This window comes from Bufo bufo, chromosome 4 (assembly GCF_905171765.1).
Source record: "Bufo bufo chromosome 4, aBufBuf1.1, whole genome shotgun sequence".
Classification (NCBI taxonomy): Eukaryota; Metazoa; Chordata; class Amphibia; order Anura; family Bufonidae; genus Bufo; species Bufo bufo.
Window position 1 is genome coordinate 149,180,414 of NC_053392.1, and position 17,307 is coordinate 149,197,720.

General features: G+C 38.4%; 1 protein-coding gene across 1 annotated transcript in view; it reads right to left on the minus strand.

Moving 5' to 3' along the window:
- Positions 1 to 7,123: 7,123 nt before the first annotated feature.
- The window catches only part of LOC121000001 (carboxypeptidase B-like), an 82,225-nt gene continuing 72,041 nt past the window's right edge, over positions 7,124 to 17,307 (minus strand). Inside the window, exons 9-11 of the mRNA XM_040431029.1 lie at positions 13,559 to 13,761; positions 9,811 to 9,895; positions 7,124 to 7,308 (exon numbers count right to left, since the gene is read on the minus strand). Of these exons, the coding sequence (XP_040286963.1) occupies positions 7,124 to 7,308; positions 9,811 to 9,895; positions 13,559 to 13,761 (473 nt within the window). The remainder of the gene's footprint in view (positions 7,309 to 9,810; positions 9,896 to 13,558; positions 13,762 to 17,307) is intronic.

Genomic DNA, 17,307 nt, shown 5'->3' on the forward strand with positions numbered 1-17,307 from the left:
TGATTTTTTTTTTTTTTTTTAAATGATATTATTGTGTAAAACTTACATAAATAATAAAAAAAAGTATACATATTTGGTATCGCCGCGTCCGTATCGACCAGCTCTATTAAAATACCACATGACCTATCCCCTCAGATGAACACCGTAAAAAATAAAAAATAAAAACTGTGCTGAATAAACCATTTTTTGTCACCTTACATCACAAAAAGTGTAATAGCAAGCGATAAAAAAGTCATATGCACCCCAAAATAGTGCCAATCAAACCATCATCTTATCCCGCAAAAAATGAGACCCTACCTAAGATAATCGCCCAAAAACTGAAAAAATAATGTCTCTCAGACTATGGAAACACTAAAACATGATTTTTTTGATTCAAAAATTAAATTATTGTGTAAAACTTACATAAATAAAAAAAAGTATACATATTAGGTATCGCAGCATCCGTAATAACTTGCTCTATAAAAATATTACATGAGCTAACACCATAAAAAATAAAAACTGTGCTAAATAAACAATTTTTTCTCACCTTACATCACAAAAAGTGTAATAGCAAGCGATAAAAAAGTCATATGCACCCCAAAACTATGTCTCTCAGAATATGGAGACACTAAAACATGATTTTTTTTTGTTTCAAAAATGATATTATTGTGTAAAACTTACATAAATAAAATAAAAAGTATACATATTAGGTATCGCCGCGTCTGTATCGACCGGCTCTATAAAAATATCACATGATCTAACCTCTCAGATGAACACTGTAGAAAATTTGAAATAAAAACTTTGCTAAATAAACCATTTTTTGTCACCTTACATCACATGCGATCGGCCCCAGGTTATGTAGAGTCACCAAAGCAGCAGCAGGCTCTCGCCCATAATGTTTTAGATGGTCAAATCAGCAGGCCCTTGCTCCAAATGTTTTTGAGGGTCACCAGCATGCCATCAATCATAATTTTTCAAGGCAGTGTATGATGCTCTCCTTTATGTGTAACAAAGGGTGTACTGGAGTGCCGGTTCCTTGTAATTTTTGGCAGCCCTTTCACTTAGTGCATAGGCTTTATGAGTGTAGGAGTCCGACTACCTGAACAATTGTACCACAATGTGAAAAAGGCCCTCCTTTATGTGATATACCGGTACGTCATGTATAGTTCCGATCACCGCCGCCCGGCGGGCGGTGATCGGAACCCGGTGTCTGCTTAAATCATTGAGCAGGCACCTTGGCTAACTGCGCGGGGGGGTCCCGTGACCCCCTGTGTCGGCGATTGCCGCAAACTGCAGGTCAATTCAGACCTGCGGCTTTTACCTGTGGTTGCGTTGGTGATCGGGCGTGCCATTGGGTCCCCATGCGGCTGTAGGGGGGACCCGATGGCATGGAAGGCAGCGCGATGCCTTCCTTAGGCATCGCGCTGCCTTCCGGTGACGAGCCTGTGAGATCCATCCCCCTGGATCTCACAGGCTGGAAGCTTTATGAGTAATACACACTGTATTACTCATACAGACAATGCATTCCAATACAGAAGTATTGGAATGCATTGTAAAGGGATTAGACCCCCAAAAGTTTAAGTCCCAAAGTAGGACAAAAAAGAAAGTGAAAAGAAAAGTTGAAAAAATTTAGTTTTCCCCCCAAAAATTTAAAGTTTCAAGTAAAAATAAACAAAAACTTTATTTTACCCAAATAAACTAAAAAATAATTGGTAAAAAATAGGGAAAAAAAAAAGTATACATATTAGGTAATGTCGTTTCCGTATCGACCGGCTCTATAAACTTATTACATGACCTCACCCCTCAGATGAACACGGTAAAAAAGAAAAAAGAAAAACGATGCTAAATAAACCATTACATTACAAAAAGTACAACAGCAAGCGATCAGAAAGGCGTTTGCCCACCAAAATAGTACCAATCTAACCGTCACCTCATCCCGCAAAAAATGAGCCCCTACCCGAGACAATCGGCCAAAAAATAAAAAAAATATGGCTCAGAATATGGAGACACTAAAACATAATTTTTTTTATTTTAAAAAAGTCGTTATTGTGTAAAACTTACATAAATAAAAAGAAAGTATACATATTCGGTATTGCCACGTCCATATCGACCGGCTCTATAAAAATATCACATGATCTAATCCCTCAGATGAACACCGTAAAAAATAAAAACTGTGCTGAATAAACCATTTTTTGTCACCTTACATCACAAAAAGTGTAATAGCAAGCGATCAAAAAGTCATATGCACCCCAAAATAGTGCCAATCAAACCGTCATCTCATCATGCAAAAAATGAGACCCTACCTAAGATAATCTCCCAAAAACTGAAAAACTATGGCTCTCAGAATATGGAGACACTAAAACATAATATATTTTTTTGCTTCAAAAATTAAATCATTGTGTAAAACTTACATAAATAAAAAAGTATACATATTAGGTATCGCCGCGTCTGTATCGACCGAATCTATAAAAATATCACATGACCTAACCCCTCAGATGAACACCGTAAAAAATGTAAAATAAAAACTTTTCTAAATAAACCATTTTTTGTCACCTTATATCACAAAAAGTGTAATAGCAAGCGATCAAAAAGTCACACGCACCCCAAAATAGTGCCAATCAAACCGTCATCTCATCCTGCAAAAATCATACCCTACCCAAGATAATCGCCCAAAAACTGAAAAAATTATGGCTCTCAGACTATGGAAACACTAAAACATGATTTTTTTGCTTCAAAAATTAAATCATTGTGTAAAACTTACATAAAAAAGTATACATATTAGGTATCGCAGCGTCCATAATAACTTGCTCTATAAAAATATCACATGACCTAACCCCTCAGGTGAATACTGTAAAAAAATAAAAATAAAAACGGTTTAAAAAAAGCCATTTTTTGTCACCTTACATCACAAAAAGTGTAATAGTAAGCGATCAAAAAGTCACACGCACCCCAAAATAGTGCCAATCAAACCATCATCTCATCCTGCAAAAATCGTAGCCTACCCAAGATAATCACCCAAAAACTGAAAAAATTATGGCTCTCAGTCTATGGAAACACTAAAACATGATTTTTTTTGTTTCAAAAAATAAATCTTTGTGTAAAAATTACATAAATAAAAAAAAAGTATACATGCTAGGTATCGCCATGTCCGGGACAACCTGGTCTATAAAAATACCACATGATCTAACCTGTTAGATGAATGTTGTAAATAACAAAAAATAAAAACGGTGCCAAAACAGCTATTTCTTGTTACCTTGCCTCACAAAAAGTGTAATATAGAGCAACCAAAAATCATATGTACCCTAAACTAGTACCAACAAAACTTCCACCCTATCCCGTAGTTTCTAAAATGGGGTCACTTTTATGGAGTTTCTTCTCTAGGGGTGCATCAGGGGGGCTTCAAATTGGACATGGTGTCAAAAAAACCAGTACAGCAAAATCTGCCTTCCAAAAACCATATGGCATTCCTTTCCTTCTGCACATTACCGTGTGCCCGTACAGCAGTTTACGACCACATATGAGGTGTTTCTGTAAACTACAGAATCCGGGCAATAAATATTGAGTTTCGTTTGGCTGTTAACCCTTTCTTTGTTACTGGAAAAAATAGATTAAAATGGAAAATTTGCTAAAAAATTTAAATTCTGAAATTTCATCTCCATTTGCCAATAACTCTTGTGGAACACCTAAAGGGTTAACGACGTTTGTAAAATCACTTTTGAATACCTTGAGGGGTGTAGTTTCTTAGATGGGGTCACTTTTATGGAGTTTCTACTCTACGGGTGCATCAGGGAGGCTTCAAATGGGACATGGTGTAAAAAAAAACAGTCCAGCAAAACCTGCCTTCCAAAAACCGTATGGCATTGCTTTCCTTCTGCGCCCTGCCATGTGCCCGTACAGCTGTTTACGACCGCATATGGGGTGTTTCTGTAAACTACAGAATCAGGGCCATAAATATTGAGTTTTGTTTGGCTGTTAACCCTTGCTTTGTAACTGGAAAAAAAATATTAAAATGGAAAATCTGCCAAAAAATGAAATTTTGAAATTATATCTCTATTTCCATTAATTCTTGTGGAACACCTAAAGGGTGAGCGACTATTGTAAAATAAGTTTTGAATACCTTGAGGGGTGTAGTTTCTAGAATGGGGTCATTTTCGAGTGGTTTCTATTATGTAAGCCTCACAAAGTGACTTCAGACCTGAACTGGCCCCTAAAAATTGGGTTTTTGAAAATTTCTAAAAAAATTCAAGATTTGCATCTAAACTTCTAAGCCTTGTAACATTCCCAAAATGATCCAAACATAATGTAGACATATGGGGAATGTAAAGTAATACCTATTTTTGGAGGTATTACTATGTATTTTAGAAGTGGAGAAATTGAAACTTGGAAATTTGCTATTTATTTATTTTATTTTTTTAATTTGCTATTTTTTTTATAAATAAATTTATTGAAGTACATGAAGTACAATATGTGACGAAAAAACTATCTCAGAATGGCCTGGATAAGTCAAAGCATTTTAAAGTTATCACCACTTAAAGTGACACTGGTCAGATTTGCAAAAAATGGCCTGTCCTTAAGGTGAAATAAGGCTGTGTCCTTAAGGAGTTAATGCTCGGGTTCTCCCATTGACTTCCCGATGTGTTCGACCCGAGCACCCGAGCACTTTGGTGCTCGATCAACACTAGTCAGGATCTACCCATAAACATTAGATTGTTGGCCAGTCCTCCTGAAAATGAGGGGGGGGGGGGGTGTCAGCCGACAATAAACTTGTACCTAAAGGGGGTTCTCCAAACTTGGAAAAAAAGACTCTTGGATGTTGTTGTTACCACCATGTTTGTTCACATGTTGGCCTTGATGTGTTGAGTTCTAGTGGGCTGCTAAGTGCAATGACACAGACATAACCAGTCAAAGTTATGCCGTATTCACACAGCCAGTGTTCGGTCAGTGATTTCTATCAGCGATTGTGAGCCAAAACCATGTGCGGCTCTAAACACAGAACAGGTGCAGATCTTTCCCTTATTCCTTATTTCTGTGTAGGCTTCTCTACTGGTTTTGGCTTACAATGATGGACATCACTGACTGCTGTAGCCGTTCAATAGCGAGTGGAAACATCGTGAAGCATTTCCCATGGTCCACTTTTTCCAGTCTTCTTGTTGAGGGTGTCCTACAAAGGTTTCCCTGCTCCCTTTACCCCTCTTTTCTCATCTGTCTGCTTCAGAGGTTATTTATTAGGTGGTTATTACATCCAGGACTGCTACAAAATTTTGCTATTATAAGGTTTTTTTCCTATTCCCTGTTAGTAGGAATCTACTATTGAGGACCCTTCACCCTTCCAGGCGGTCCCCCTCGGTGGTCCGGAGTATCTGTATTTATACCTGGCACAATGCTTGCCGGTATCTGTGTTCTTGTTGTGCTGATGAACGCAGTCAGTGCTACCACATTATTGCCCCTAACCAAGATGGTTTCCTTTCTCGCTTTGCCCAGTGCGCTTGCGCACCCTCTCACACGCCCGCCTTAGTTTTGTTGCAGAGGTCATCTCCTCCTCTGTGGCTGCGCGCCTTCAAGTTTTCAGTTAACAATCCAACTTCATTCATTGCGCATGCACCGTCTCCTGTGTGCACGCCCCGGCCCTGCTACAGAGGCCAATTGCATCCATCCTTCTACTATTTAAGATGGCGATTGCCATCCTTCTTGTCTCGGCGCCAGCGTTTTTTGCATGTGGGCACAACTAGGGTAAGCTACACATACCGGTTTTGTCCCTTACTATGCAGACTGTCATACTCGCATACCATTTTTCTGCGGTATAGCTACTAATGCTGCCTCTAGTAGTCCTTCTGTATTGTTTGCAGTGCATTTAACTTTCACTATTGCGAAACCCCCCTCCCTTGTAGTCAGCCTCTTTTTGTTTTCTTGGTGTTTAGACATGTTTTTGCACACCAATATATTTTGTTCTTCTTTATTTATTTAGCCATATTAGGAATTTTTTTCTGTTGCCTTTCATCATATATTATTATTTGGATCATGGTATGAATCATGTTATGAAATTATTAGCGTTATACCAGATTCTTATGCATTGCTAGTTATATTTATTTAAATTTTTCATTTTATAATTATGTTTTCTTTTTCTTGATTCATGGATGGATTTGTCTATTATTTCTCTTTGTATACCAGCCTGATGAAGGGCTACTGTTTAGCCCGAAACATTGTGCATTATGTCCGGCTGAATAAAACTCACAAATTACTTCACCGTATCAGTTGGAGTGCATTCTTAGTCTTAGTCTAAAAGTGTTGCTCCTGAGGTGGAGCTAGGAACATATCCAGACGAGCACCCACAAGAGCCAGATTGTTGTCGAGTGCTGTGATCACCCCTAGGTTGCACAGCTGACTGAAACACTGACGTGTGAATAACGCCTTAGACTAGTTTCACAATAGTGGTTAGAGTCTACTGGCAGCTTGCTCAGGTAGAGGAACAGCCAACCAGAAGACGTTGTATCCGGTGACAGACGGATACTACATGACTCTGCTGGAGCCAATTGACTATGATGGGACTCGGCAGGGATCTGGCCTGTTTCCGGCATTAGTGCCAGGATTTGGCCAGACAGAAACTGCTGCTTGCAGTTGTATTCGTCTGGCTGAATCCTGACACTAATGCCAGAAACAGGCCAGATCCCCACCGAGTCTCATTAAAGTCAATGTTCTGGGCTTTTCCGGCTATGCCGGATACAATGTCTCCTGACGGCCTGTTCCTCTGTCAGAACAGTCTGCCGGTAGAAATTACCACTAGTGTGAAACTAGCCTTACATGTAGGCAGTCCACCCTGAAGATAGACACTGCAATGCAATGCAACATATGTAGAGCCTAAGCCTGCCAGCAGATGCAGTTTTATGCCCAGTTGCATATGTGTACTCAAAATACGGGTACATGTTGCTTTGTTGTCATGTGAATCTGTCATCAGAATGTAGTCAGCTTTATGACACCTGCATGTAAAGGGTGCAATAACATATTTTATGAGAGGTTGACTCCTTCTAAGTGTAGAGTGATTCAATCCAAAGATACAAACAAATGTGACCTGATTATTATTTGTATTTTCTTGTATTGTTAGCAATTATTTTACAAAATCAAGATGTCATTATTTAAGGTAATTTTATTAAGCATTATTTAGGATATAATTGGAAATGTATTTCACAGCCAGCATAGTTTCTTCACAGGTCTCCCGAATCTCAGACTCAGGCAGCACAAAGCCATATTTTCCTGTGTCACGCAACTCAAATGTAAAGGAATATTTAATACCCGTATCATAAGCCCAGTCATCAGAGCCTCCAGCTGCCAGATCTGTGGTAAAACAAGTACAAAACAAGAAGGATGAAATAAAACTGTGGCATAGAAACCACCATAATATAGCATTAAATAAGAATAAAGAAATAGTTAGAATTGGACTGCCCCACCCCAAGATATTCATTTGTGATCAGATATTAACACAATAAGAAGGCCTATCCTATATAGACCCAAGAAATGAGCAGATGACTACTTCACTTGAGGATCATTTTCTATTTCCATATGGACAGACACACATACATAATTTCTTCTGGTGAACTCATGCATGTCCATAATAAACCCAGCCAAATAGGTTCATAAAGACCAGCAGAGGATAATCCCATTTAAAGCAGCTCTGTCACCAGGATCAACCCAAATAAACCAGACATACTGCCTGTTAGGGCTCGTCATCATTCTGATTAAAACACTACCTTTCTTTTGTCAGTATGATAAATAGCTGCAGAAATATCAGCGGTTTTATTCATATGCAAATAAGAAGTTATAGCATCAGGACGCGGACTGAATCATTTGAGATGTGGAAAATTACGAGCTTCTTATTCAAAGTCCCAAAAGTCTCTCAGTATTCATAAACCCTTTCCACAGAGCATCTCAAATAAAGTGCAAATGAACATGATATTTATCACAACATATATATATATATATATATATATATATATATATATATATAAAATGCAATTTCACAGTATTAAAACAGTGCACGTTAACTCTTTCAAGTGCAATAAAGAAGTTTATAACTTGGGGAAATAGGGGAAATAGGCAAATGTCCAGACTTCACAGTACCCCTTCTCCAGGGCACCACAGTACTAAGATAAATTCAATTCCATTTTATTCAGGCATATATTAAAAATCCTGTAGCAACTACCAATGCATTTTGACTGAAAAATCACTAACCGCCTTTTTTTAAAGTACATAAAATATATATTTTTATATGTATTTTTTTGTTTTTAATTAGTAACATACAGTAAGTATGTGATTTTCCGATTGAAAGACATTGGTAGTACCTGGCTGTATGTTAGTTTTATTCTGGTGCTGAATCAACATCACATTTTTCTTTAAATGGTGACATAGATGGTGACTTCTTGAGCTTGGTAACCTCTTGGGATTGGTGGGCTTCCAACTGACCACACATTTATATCAGGTTTGTCTTTTTTAAATTTAATGTCATGTTGTTATCAAAACTAGGCACCTATCTGTGTTCTGTGAGCGGAACAGAAAAACTGAATGTAACCTTCTAAAAGTCACATTAAAATTGGAAAAACCCTCCTGAATATGAGACTTTGTTGTTGTAGAGTTTAATATGTCTGAAGTAAATATTGGTAGCACACAACTCACAACCCTTAAAAGGGTTGTCCGGGTTCAGAGCTGGACCCGGACATATCCCCATTTTCAAGCAGGCAGCCCCCCTGACTTGAGCATCGGAGCAGTTTTCATGGGATAACCCCATTTAAAGGGGTTGTCCAGGCATTTTTTGGAGATCCAGTGACGTACCGGGCTCCCCATGGGGCTGCCAGGAAGCCCGGTGACGTCGCCGGCACTGATGGGCGGGATTTAGCGCTGCCCTAGCCAGTAAAACGGCTGGGGCAGCGCTAAAGCCCGCCCATCAGAGTCAGTGACGTCACCAAACACACTGCCGAGTGGAAGCTTCTGCTCGGCAGTGTGTTATGATAAACAAAAGAGCCTGTGCCCTGCGCGATTTAGCGCAGGGCAAGAGAGCGCAGCGGACCATGAGATGCTCCGATGCTAGCCTCAGGGGGGCTGCCTAGGTGAAAATAAGGGTATGTCTGGGTTCAGCTCTGAACCCGGACAACCCCTTTAAATGGGGTTATCCCATGAAAATTGTAAAAACTGAAAATCAGATATCCTCTTTCTAACAAAGCTAGAACCAGTCCTGTACCTCAGATCCAGAGATCTCCACATTCATTGCTCTGCAAATTTATATCACGCTGAAAGCTCAAGGGGAGTGTCTTTTCTTCTGCAGCTAAGGGTGATGTGTCCGAACATGTTAAGGCATAATATATGGATGCTTGATTCCAACAAGCCTCTGTTTTCTCATAACACGAGTGTGTTGCCCCCAATAAGGATCATTTATTGGAAGCTACCTATTATGAAAAATACATAATACATACAACGGTACAGTGTGTTTTTAAACATCCACAGCAGAGAGCGTCACAGCCAGGGAGAAGGTGAGCTGTTTTTTCTCCCTGACGCGCTCCACTGCTAGTACTGGATGCCTAGTAGCTGCGGGAAGCTGCGCTATGTTGCTACAAAATTACATTAATGCTTAAGCTATTGCATTGTGGTTAAGGCTGCTGTGATTTGCTGATGAGATGATGCAGTGCAGTGAATGCTTGGAAAGCAGGGAGGGGGAGGGGGTAAAAGCAGGGTAGTTGTTTTGAAATCTGTCTGTAGTTAGATTGCATCCTTCCTATTAAGCGCTTATTATCAGCTTCTGAGACTTGACTATAAATGATTTAAGTAAAATTTGATAAAAAAACTTACAGATTGTTTTCCCTCCTGGTCCATAGGTGTAAACTGTTCCATATAGTGAAGATAATGCATTAACTGCTCCTTCTGATAGAGACATCTGGAAATAGATAAGTGATATAAATGAAGCCATTCATTTTAATAATTGTCAAAACCAAGTGTACAGGTGCATCTCAATAAATTAGAATATCATCGAAAAAGTTAATTTTTTTCAGTAATTCAATTTAAAAAGTAAAACTCATATATTATATTGAGTAGATTCATTACACACAGAGTGATCTATTTCAAGCATTTATTTCTTTTACTGTTGATGATTATTGCTTACAGCTTATGAGAACCCAAAAGTTAGCATATCAGAATTTTTTTTATATTATATAAGACCAATTAAAAAGGTGATTTTTAGTATAGTAATGTTGGCCTACTGAAAAGTATGTACAGTATACAGTACAGACCAAAAGTTTGGACACACCTTCTCATTCAAAGAGTTTTCTTTATTTTCATGACTATGAAGGCATCAAAACTATGAATTAACACATATGGAATTATATACATAACAAACAAGTGTGAAACAACTGAAAATATGTCATATTCTAGGTTCTTCAAAGTAGCCACCTTTTGCTTTGATTACTGCTTTGCACACTCTTGGCATTCTCTTGATGAGCTTCAAGAGGTAGTCCCCTGAAATGGTCTTCCAACAGTCTTGAAGGAGTTTCCAGAGATGATTAGCACTTGTTGGCCCTTTTGCCTTCACTCTGCGGTCCAGCTCACCCCAAACCATCTCGATTGGGTTCAGGTCCGGTGACTGTGGAGGCCAGGTTATCTGGCGCAGCACCCCATCACTCTCCTTCATGGTCAAATAGCCCTTACTTTGAAAGTTTTCCCAATTTTTCGGCTGACTGACTGACCTTCATTTCTTAAAGTAATGATGGCCACTCGTTTTTCTTTACTTAGCTGCTTTTTTCTTGCCCTAATACAAATTCTAACAGTCTATTCAGTAGGACTATCAGCTGTGTATCCACCTGACTTCTCCTCAATGCAACTGATGGTCCGAACCCCATTTATAAGGCAAGAAATCCCACTTATTAAATTATGTATATAATTCCACATGTGTTAATTCATAGTTTTGATGCCTTCATAGTCATGAAAATAAAGAAAACTCTTTGAATGAGAAGGTGTGTCCAAACTTTTGGTCTGTACTGTATGCACTCAATACTTGGTTGGGACTCCTTTTGCATGAATTACTACATCAATGGGGTGTGGAATAGAGGTGATCAGCCTGTGGCACTGCTGAGGTGTTATGGAAGACCAGATTGCTTTGGTAGTGGCCTTCAGTTTGTCTGCATTGTTGGGTCTGATGTCTTTTTTCTTCCTCTTGAGTATACCCCATATATTTTCTATGGGGTTTAGGTCAGACAAGTTTGCAGGCAAATCAAGCAAAGTTATATTGTTATTAAACGTGTTATTGGTACTTCTGGCAGTGTGGGCAGGGCCCAGATCCTGCTGAAAGATGAAATCACCATCTCCATAAAGCTTGTCAGCTGAGGGAAGCATGAAGTGCTCTAAAATTTCCTAGAAGATGGCTGACTTTGAAATTCATATAACACAGTGGACCTATACCAGCAGATGACATGGCTCCTCAAACTGTCTCTGACTGGAAACTTCACACTGGACCTCAAGCAACTTTGATGGTCTGTGTCTCCACTCTTCCTCAAGACTTTGGGACCTTGATTTACAAATAAAATGCAATATTTACTTTCATCTGAAAACAGGACTTTGGACCACTGAGCAACAGCCCAGTCCTTTTTCTCCTTATCCCAGGTAAGACTCAAGACTCTTTTGATGTTGTCCCTGGGTTATCAGTGGCTTGACACAAGGAATGTGACAGTTGCAACCCAATTTCTTGAATGGCCTTTTCTTGACAATCCTTTCAAGACTGTGGTTATCCCTGTTGCTTGTGCATCTTCTTCTATGACTTACCCCCCTATATCTTGGACAATTGCTATATCAGAAGTCTCCCCCATGATTGTGTAGCCTACTGAACCAGACTGAGGGACAATTTAAAGGCTTAGGAAAGCTTTGCAGGTGTTTTGTGTCAATTCCCTGACACCATAAGTCTACAATATTGAACTTTTTCACAATATTATAATTTTCTGAGATATTGACTTTTGGGTTTTCATTAGCTGTAAACCATAATCATCCACATTAAAATAAATAATCATCTGAAATAGATCCTTCTGTGTGTAATAAATCTAAATAATGAGTTTCACTTTTAAATTGAATTACTGAAATAAATAAAATGTTTTAATGATATTCTAATTTATTGAGATACACCTATATTTGTTAGGGCTCATGCACACGACCGTATGCCCTCCAAGACATAGGGTCTGTGAGCGGGCCATATGTCCCGGAGCGGCATACATCATGCGCACAACATCATAGGTTACTATGATACTGTGCGCATCGGGCCGCCCGCAGGACTATTTTCCTGCACTCATATGATCATATGAGTGCAGAACAGTAGCCCCGCGGGCGTCCCGATGCGCACAGTATCATAGTAACCTATGATGCTGTGCGCTCCCGTGCGCACGATGTATGCTGCTACGGGACATATGGCCCGCTCATGGACCGTATGTCTCGGAGGGCATACGGTCATGTGTATGAGCCCTTACTTTGTAATTTTCTTCTTCAGCTTTTAATCTTCTCTACTGTCAGTATAGGATATGCTCTGTTAGATGAAAATGGATCATAAATCACTTATTTAGTTGCTTGTGTTCCTCACTTATCCATCTATAGGGACATTTGGATTTTCTCCTGCTGACTATAGCTCATTATAGTCTGCTGATTGATTCATTCTTTATGAAATCTGAGATTTGAATTGATAAATGTGAGCTGCTAAATTACTTGTCTTGAATTGACAATTTCATTACGTGAGTATGACAACACTATTTATTTTTCATATATGTAGTTTTGAGGTGTGAATAATTTCTGTACTTATCTACAGAATCACAGAGGACATAGCTTACAGCTTCATAACTTCACGTACCTTATCATTTCTACAATATATCATAGTGGCCAACTAACTCCCATTTTTCTTTGACATTTGGAGGCTTTGTCATGGCAGCAAAGTAGCAAATATGCCGCTTTTTATTATATGTAGTGTAGGGACCCACTGGAAAGAGGTTGCTGTGTACTTGGCAAGTAAGTTTATACATTTTGATCAGAACTTATGCAAAGAACCTTATGCTTATAAAATTTGCTAAGAAGCAATAGATCAATGTGAATGTGCAGTTCCTGGATTTTTATTTAAAGGGGTTGTTTGGGTTCAAAGCTGAACCTGGATATAACCCCTTCTTTACTCATTTACTATGTTTGAGTGGAGCATCGGAGCCTTTCCTTGCTCCGATGCTACCCCTTGCCTTGTGCTGCGTCGCTCAGGGCAAGGTCTGTTTTTTTACTGCCAGTGACTGGGCCTCTCCTCGCTATGCTAGGCAGAGATTTCCACCTAGCGGTGAACCTGGTGATGTCACCAGCACAAATGGTCTGTACCGCTGCCCTAGGCTGCTTTAGAGGCGGGTACCAATAGAGGAGAGGTACCACTAGTACTAAATGTATCTGCTCTGAATCTGGACAACCCATTTAACAGTTATTACCACTTATTATCCTGCCAACTGTGTGTCAAATACCTTAGTTACACTATTGCCTGTACCTATAGTCTATGGAGAAGGGGTGGACAACTCTTTTAACAAATCTGCCAAGTCCTTACCAGTTCATCGTGATTCTCTGCTTTAGCATTCTTATAGGAGTAGGGGAAGAGCAACATCTGGGAATAGGAGTGAATGGTCAGGTAGGCTTTGATAGAAGAAAGATTGCTGCGGATGAAATCACCTAGAGCTCTTGTTTCACTATCTGACTCCGGAGTGGGGCCACAGTAAATCTCTGAGCAAGGACTTGATGTTGCTCCAGCAGCTTAAAAAAACATAAAAGTAGCTTGATTCAAATTGCTTAATTTTATTACCTATGTCATATATTTATTATTTAGGAATAATAAATGTGTATTGCAGAACATGTCTGATTTATTTTATGGAAACAAAAAGAAATAATAATACTAAAAAGTCAGACTTTTGAACAATTATGAAATAATGTGTACACTGATCCTTTTTAGAGGGGTTTAATTAAAAAATAAAATGTAGACAATGGACAAATGCCACCTATACAGATTGAATTAAACATAGTGGTTTCATCAGAGAGCTCCTGCATTTTACTATTTAGTATATTTGACTATAAGGCCATGTTCAGATATGATGGAATAGTTGTGAATTTTCCATTCTAAAAATCTGTAACAAAGTGCAGTGTAAATGAATGGAGTTTTACAAACCCATATTTATATGTATTGTAAAGAAATATGTGGATCTTAAAGGGGTAGTTCTACCATTAAATGTTATTTTAAAATAATTCAGCAAATTAGTTACTTTTGTAATTTACTTTATGTCACAAAAATGCTCCACTTGTATGATATTATCTTTACGAATAACATCATATCAGCATGGCTTCATGAAAGATCGGTCATGTCAAACTAATTTAGTCTACTTTCACACTCGCGTTTTGGCTTTCCATTTGTGAGATCCGTTCAGGGCTTTCACAAGCGGTCCAAAACGGATCAGTTTGCATTCTAATGCATTCTAAATGGAAAAGGATCCGCTCAGAATGCATCAGTTTGCATCAGTTCAGTCTACATTCCGCTTTGGAGACGGACACCAAAACGCCACTTGCAGCGTTTTGGTGTCCGCCTGATGAAACTGAGCCCACTCCGTTCTGGCACACAATGTAAGTCAATGGGGACAGATCCTTTTTCACTGACACAATCTGGCATAATAGAAAACGGATCCGTCCTCCATTGACTTTCAATGGTGTTCAAGACTGATCCGTCTTGGCTATGTTAAAGATAATGCAAATGGATCCGTTCTGAGGCACACCCCCAGCCAAGTGCCAAATAATAAACAGCTCCAAGCTAGAGCTGCCTTTAATGGCTTTTTTAAAATGCATGCAAAATGCTACTCAAAAAACGAAAAACAAAACAGCAGCGAGTCAGTACTTGTAAATCAAATCATATTGATTATTCATACCCTTCGGATTTCTCGTGTTTAGTGTAAAAATCCAAAAGGATTCTCTATTCATCTCTAGACATTTTAGAGATGTTCATCAGGGTGACCTGACAAGCCTGAGTGTCGTGGGTATAGAATGGGTATTTAAAGGATAACTGTCTACACCCCTCAAGGTATTCAAAACTGATTTTAAAAACGTCGTTAACCCTTTGGGTGTTCCACAAGAATGAATGGAAAATAGATACAATTTCAAAATTTCACTTTTTTGGCAGATTTTCCATTTTAATATTTTTTTTCCAGTTACAAAGCAAGGGTTAACAGCTAAACAAAACTCAATATTTATGGCCCTGATTCTGTAGTTTACAGAAACACCCCATATGTGGTCATAAACTGCTGTACGGGCACATGGCAGGGCGCAGAGGGAAAGGAATGCCATACAGTTTTTGGAAGGCAGATTTTGCTGGACCGTTTTTTTTTACACCATGTCCTAATTGAAGCCCCCCTGATGCACCCCTAGAGTAGAAACTCCATAAAAGTGACCCCATCTAATAAACTACACCCCTCAAGATATTCAAAACTGATTTTTAAAAACGTCATTAACCCTTTAGGTGTTTCAAAAGAATGAATGGAAAATAGAGATACAATTTCAAAATTTCACTTTTTTGGCAGATTTTCCATTTTAATACTTTTTTCCAGTTACAAAGCAAGGGTTAACAGCTAAACAAAACTCAATATTTATGGCCCTGATTCTGCAGTTTACAGAAACACCCCATATGTGGTCGTAAACTGCTGTACGGGCACACGGCAGGGCGCAGAAGGAAAGCAATGCCATAAGGTTTTTGGAAGGCAGATTTTGCTGGACTGTTTTTTTCACACCATGTCCCATTTGAAGCCCCCCTGATGCACCCCTAGAGTAGGAACTCCAAAAAAGTTACCCCATTTTAGAAACTACGGGATAGGGTGGAAGTTTTGTTGGTACTAGTTTAGGGTACATATGATTTTTGGTTGCTCTATATTACACTTTTTGTGAGGCAAGGTAACAAGAAATAGCAGTTTTTTTTACAACATTCATCTGACAGGTTAGATCATGAGGTATTTTTATAGAGCAGGTTGTCACGGACGTGGCAATACCTAATATGTATACAATTTTTTTATTTATGTTTTTACACAATGATTTCATTTTTTAAACAAAAAAAAAATCATGTTTTAGTGTCTCCATAGTCTGAGAGCTATAGTTTTTTCAGTTTTTGGGCGATTATCTTAGGTAGGGTCTCATTTTTTGCAGGATAAGATGTTGGTTTGATTGGCACAATTTTTGGGTGCGTGTGACTTTTTGATCGCTTGCTATTACACTTTTTGTGATGTAAGATGACAAAAAATGGCTTTTTACACAGTTTTTTTTTTTTTTTTTACGGTGTTCATCTGAGGGGTTATATCATGTGATATTTCTATAGAGAAGGTTATTACGGACGCGGTGATACCTAATATGTATACTTTTTTTATTTATGTAAGTTTTACACAATAATATCATTTTTGAAACAAAAAAAATATCATGTTTTAGTGTCTCCATAGTCTGAGAGCCATAGTTTTTTCAGTTTTTGGGCGATTATCTAACGTAGGGTCTCATTTTTTGAGGGATGAGATGTCGTTTTGATTGGCACTATTTTGGGGTGCGTATGACTTTTTGATCGCTTGCTATTACACTTTTTGTGATGTAAGATGACAAAAAATGGCTTTTTTTTACACATTTTTTTTTTTTCAGTGTTCATCTGAGGGGTTATATCATGTGATATTTTTATAGAGCTGGTCGATACGAATGCAGCGATACCTAATATGTATACTTTTTTTTATTTATGTAAGTTTTACACAATTATTTTATTTTTGAAACAAAATTAATCATGTTTTAGTGTCTCCATAGTGTGAAAGCCATAATTTTTTCAGTTTTTGGGGCGATTATCTAACGTAGGGTCTCATTTTTTGAGGGATGAGATGTCGGTTTGATTGGCACTATTTTGGGGTGCATATGACTTTTTGATCGCTTGCTATTACACTTTTTGTGATGTATGGTGACAAAAAATGGCTTTCTTTACACCGTGTTTTTTTTTTTTTTACGGTGTTCACCTGAGGGGTTAGGTCACGTGATATTTTTATAGAGCAGGTTATTATGGACGCGGCGATACCTAATATGTGTGCTTTTTTTTATTTATGTAATGTTAGTGTTCATCTGAGGGGTTAGGTCATGTGATATTTTTATAGAGCTGGTCGATACGAATGCAGCGATACCTAATATGTATACTTTTTTTATTTATGTAAGTTTTACACAATTATTTTATTTTTGAAACAAAATGAATCATGTTTTAGTGTCTCCATAGTGTGAGAGCCATAATTTTTTCAGTTTTTGGGCGATTAT